The sequence below is a fragment of the Salvelinus sp. IW2-2015 genome, unplaced genomic scaffold (genome assembly GCF_002910315.2).
Source record: "Salvelinus sp. IW2-2015 unplaced genomic scaffold, ASM291031v2 Un_scaffold1723, whole genome shotgun sequence".
Taxonomy (NCBI): domain Eukaryota; kingdom Metazoa; phylum Chordata; class Actinopteri; order Salmoniformes; family Salmonidae; genus Salvelinus; species Salvelinus sp. IW2-2015.
This window is the reverse complement of record NW_019943110.1, coordinates 95,025-100,384: the sequence shown is the minus strand read 5'-3', so window position 1 is coordinate 100,384 and position 5,360 is coordinate 95,025. Positions and strand designations below refer to the sequence as shown.

The window sequence follows — 5,360 nt, the reverse complement described above, 5'->3', positions numbered from 1 at the left end:
TTATAACGATCGTGACACCGTCTTCCACTTTCATGAACAAATGTTAACCTAAATCTCTAAGCAGTATATCAACTGACTAGGTCTCCTCAACAAAGTCTTGAAGCGGTACGAACTAAACATGACCTAACTAGGCCATCTCGGCCTGGAAACAGTTCCTCAATCTTTCCTAGTTCCAGGTTGTCTGGGTGCATTATCTTCTCCGATGAGTACAACGTCACCTGCTTTCAGTGGGGTGGGCTGTGGTGTGTCACAGCAATGTGCTGACTTTAGATCCAGCAAGTAGTCTCTTAGCCAGCTGTTCCAGAGCTGGTCACAAGTCTCTGCCTGTACTTCCATCTGCGTGTCATGTCCTCCTTGTTTAGCGTTGGGCGGTGAGTGTCAGCCAGGAAGTGTGCTGGGGTCAGGGTTGTGGTTCATCCACTTCATTGTGCACGAAGTCAGAGGCTAGAATTTAGGATAGCTTACCTCTGTCAGGCTGTGCACATCTCTTCAAAGTTGAGTCAAGCTCTCCCAAGAACCTTTCTCAGCATGTTTTAACTGACCTGACGAGTCTTTCCCAGAATCTGCCCCATCAGGCTGCTCGCTCGGCAATGAACCTTCAGGTGATGCCCCTTTCTAGTGCAAAAAAGGTATTAGGTGAACAATAGGTAGGTTAAAGAAATAAAACAACAGTAAAAAGACAGCTATATACAGTAGTAAGGCTACATACAGACACCGTTAGTCAGGCTGAGTTGCGTAGTATGTAGATATGGTTAAGTGACTATGCATATATGATGAACAGAGGTAGCAGTAGCGTAAAAGAGGGTTTGGTGGGACACAATGAGATAGCCCGGTTAGCCAATGTACGGGAGCACTGGTTGGTCGCCAATTGAGGTAGTGTACATGAATGTTAGTTAGTGACTATGCATATATGATAAACAGAGTAGCAGCAGCGTAAAAAGAGGGGTGGGGGGGGCACACAATGCAAATAATCCGGGTAGCCATTTGGATACCTGTTCAGGAGTCTTATGGTGGGGTAAAAACTGTTGAGAAGCCTTTTTTGTCCTAGACTTGGCACTCCGGTACCTTGCTCCAGAATGCATCACCTTCTCATGGTGGTACTGTATCAGATTTCATCTTACTTGTTGGCAGAACCCATGGTGCTGCTCTCTGAATGTGAAGTTGACTGTTGCATCTTCCTCTAACATGAGTAGTTCGTGTTCGTCCAAGAACGGTTTCAGTTCTCTGATTTTACAAGTCAATTGTTTAGGCTTTTTCCTGCCTTCAGTATTTTGATCTTCCTGTTGAAACTGCTGCTGTTGTGTTTCCTTGATCCAGTACTTTTCTGCATCGAACAGTTCGTCAGCAGTCGGTCACCTTGCATTTTTATGTTTGTACGAGCATTGGTATGATTCTTTATCCAGCGTGACTCTGAACACTCATTTCAGTTTGTTGTACTTTCAAGCTCCAACACAGGTTCAGTGCAGTCTGTGCTGTTTGCTGCGAGTTGTACAGTAACCTGGCGACTGGACTTGAGTTCTGTATTTACCTCTTCTGGAACCTTGTTATCATCAGCCTCKTCGYACTGATTGGGTGATGTCAGAATTCTGGGTCCATTCCAACATAGCTGGTTCTGTGTCAAGTTTCGAACAGTTTGTCCTCTTGTAGGGAGGTCGGCTGGATTAGTTTTCCCTTCAATATGTGACCATGACTCTGGATTGGTCAAGGACTGGATCTCCGTCACTCTGTTCGCAACAAACTGTTTCCATTTCTGAGCTGAGCTGCAAATCCAATGCAGCACGATCATCAAGTCTGTCCACATTTCGATCTGTTTTTCTTCCATTTTCAGTGTGGTCATCAGGTTCTTTGCTAGTCTCGCTCCAATCACAGCCTCCATGAGCTCCAGGCGTGGCAGCATCATTTTCTTGAGTGGGGCGACCCTGGACTTGGATGCGACTTGACTTGTCGTTGTTTCCCTGTCTTGTGATTCACTTTGCAAGTAACCTACTGCACTGTAAGCCCTTTCACTTGCGTCACAGAACACGTGTAGTTTCAGGGTGTGGTTGTTCTGTGGCCGCATGTCTGTTCTGTACCACCTTGGTATGGCGAGCTGGTGTAACGGGTAGTTCTGAACACCACTGTTGCCATTCTCATGTCAGATCAGGTGGTAATTCTTCGTCCCAGCTGAGTCCCCTCTCCCATATTTCCTGGAACAGGCACTTGATCCTGATGGTGAAGGGGGTCAGGAAACCAAGAGGGTCGAAGATACGTGCAGACGACTGCAGAACACTTCTCTTTGTGTTTTCCCTTTGCTTTAGAATGCTCAGTAGCGGCCTGAGGTCAAACACAAAGTCATCTGTTCCCGGTCTCCATACTAAACCTAAAACCTTCAGCACTACTCCTTGTGTTTCTAGCGTCAACGGGTGGTCAGTTGTCGTACTCTCCTCCCATTTTGTTTTCAGTTCAGGAGAGTTGGTCATCCACTTGCAGAGGTCCATGCCTGCAATTGACAGCATTCGCTTAGCAGTTGTCACAAGGTAAGCCTCTTCAACATTGCGTGAACTTGCAATGAAGTCATCTACATAGTGACTCTCTCAATATCTCTACAACTTCTGGTTGTTCTGTTTCATATTGTTTCAAGTGCTTCCTGGTTGTAGCWGCCAGCAAGAATGGACTTGAGGAAGCTCCAAATACCACTCTTTTCATCCTCCGCACGCGCAGCTCCTCTTCATTTTCTCCCKTTGGTGGGCCTGTGAGCCATAGGAATCTCACGGCATCTCTGTCTCTCTCTGCTAGGGATATCTGCAGGAAAGCCTTCTTGATGTCTGCCATGAATGCGATCTCATGTAGTCTGAACCTTATCAGAACACTGAGCAGATCCGGATTCAGGTTCGGTCCTGTGAGTAGACAGTCATTGAGGGATGGACAGCCTTCTTCATGGGACGAGGTTTCAAACACCACTCTCAGTTTTGTCGTCACCTTATCTTCTCGGAGTACTGCATGGTGAAGTAAGTAGTATTTTACGTTGTCTGCGCTTGATACGTTGTCTTTGGGCACGTCCTCTGCCATATCCTGTTGTAAGTAGTCCTCTACTACTTCATTGTATCTGCCGTACAACGTCACATCCTTCTTCAGTCTTTTCTTCAGACCTTCAAACCGATTCTTGGCGATTCTATAGTTCTCMTGGAGTTCTGGCATTTGTCATTTCCATGACAACTCTACGTGGCTCCCAGAATGCATGCAGTTGTTTGGAGACTAGTGTGTCTTCATCAAGTGGGATGAACATGCATGTTACCTCYGCCTCACTTGACATGAACACGGGTCCCTGCACCGACAATCCAAAGGTGCTCTCTAAAGCAACCAGCGTCTCCGTCAGTCGCTCCACTCGGCCTGATACTATCTGCCAGTAGTAGTCTGCTCCTATCAGGACAGAGAGTTCAGGATCATTGTCATCTCCTGGAAAGTCTGCGAGCTGCAGTCCCTTTCTACTGAGCTCATGTTGAATCTGTTCACCAGGAACCTTCATCACAGCTGTGCACACTTGTGGGGTTTCAATTGCCTTTATCTCTATTCTCTGCTGTTTGTCCCAGACATTCTCCAAGATGACTTTCACTGTGTTGCGTTGGGACATTACTGGAGCAGAGGAGCCAAACGTGTGAAGAGTGAGTGCCTCTTGTCTGATTACTGGTAGCTTCAAGCTCTTCTCAAGGTTTTCATGTACGAAGCTTCACTGACTGCCTCCATCTAATAAACAACGAGCTATCTTCCTGCCTGATGGGCCTTCTACCCATGCCTTTGCCGTTTGTAGCAACACAGTGTTCTGTCCATCTGGTTTCATCTTCACTGAATGGGGAATAACTGAGGAAACAACAGCATCTYCAGAAACAGRAGGGGGTTGRACCTCKCTCCTCTTACRGGTACACACAGCAATGTGATGTCTGCTTCCACATGTTGCACATGACACATCTTTGACTTGCAGAATTTTGCTYTGTGTTTCTGTCCTAAACATACAAAGCATCTTCCCACTTTCTTTAGTTTCTCTTTGCGTGTAGCAATATTGTGGTCTGAGCCTGTTTTCTGATTTGTGGTSTGCACTGTCACAGAATAGACAGTTTTGTTCCTTCTGGCTGGCTGTATGCAGTGCAGCAGCAGATGGCATGTTGGGTCTTTTTGRTTTCATTTCATTGGAGGAGCATGACTTGTTCCATGCTTTGCTCTCTTTCTGTTGGTTGCATGATCTTGTCATTTGTAGCGCTCTCTCCCTGCTCTGAACCTCCTTCTGTAGGAAACTGACGATCTCAGCCACTTTCCATTCATCATCTACTCCCCTCTGACGACTATAGTCAAGAGATATGTCCTCTGGAATCATCTGGGCTTCCATAGGTTTCTGACACTACACCCAGTGATTCCAAGCTCCTAATCTGAATTTCACATTCATCATATAGCTGCCTCAATGCATTTAGGTCAGAGGATTTCTTCACAGGAGTGAGATTCAGCAGCTTTGACATGTGAGCKCTAATCACAAGATCTTTCCTTCCAAATATGCTCTTGAGCAGAGCGATTGCAACATCATAGTTACTGTCTGTTAACATCAGTCCTGCTACTGCCTTTGCAGCTGGTCTAGTGAGATACGTTTTCAGATAGGTAAACWTCTCTTTATTACACAGTGAATCATTGTTGTGAATAGCGGTCTCATACTGGCTCCAAAACTCCTGCCACATACTGACATCTCCATAGAATTTCTCAATAATCAACTTTGGTAGCCTTACTGATTGTCTCTGATCTGTTTGAGTTAGCGTCACTCACCCATGCTGGTAGTGGATTGAGGTCCTGTTTTTTCTTTATCACTCGTTGTGCACGGCTCTTCGGCATGATAAGGCGCTCTTTGTAATCCTCCGTGCATGCAATCTCTGCCTCCAATCTGTCCAATGGAGTTTAACATTTCAATTCCATGATCAAGTTCAAACAAGCTGTCCTCCTCAGCTGACAGCAATTCCAACAATGTACTCAAGTGATCGGTATCCGGATTTGACTGGGTTATTTCCACTTCAATCTGATTCAAAATCCGTGTTGTGGCACCTCGAATGGTATCCCGCTTACGTCTCATTCTTTCTGCTTCATGCCAACGTTCCTCCTCAGCCATTTCAGCCGCTTCATCCCAACGATCTTCGTTGCAGCTCATACTTTTCCTGGGTTTCGGCACCAAAATATAGAATAACTATCTTCAAAGTAATGACTCGGGACGTCGGGTTTTAAATGAAAGCTTCTTTTAGTAATAATACTTGTTCACGTTACATTTAACAACTTTAGATTCTACAAAYCAATAAAAGAAAGTTGCTAGTGAAAGTCAGGATAATCACTTGTCACTTGTACATAGCTGG

At 45.5% G+C, this 5,360-nt stretch overlaps 1 protein-coding gene across 1 annotated transcript; it reads right to left on the bottom strand.

Annotated features, from left to right (window-relative positions):
• Positions 1-1,410: 1,410 nt before the first annotated feature.
• Positions 1,411-3,879, bottom strand: LOC139024631 (uncharacterized). Its single transcript, XM_070439515.1, is given in 2 exon segments — positions 1,411-2,102; positions 2,104-3,879. Coding segments are annotated over 2 exon segments (1,071 nt in total). The 5' UTR covers positions 2,496-3,879; the 3' UTR covers positions 1,411-1,423.
• Between the last annotated feature and the right edge of the window lie 1,481 nt (positions 3,880-5,360).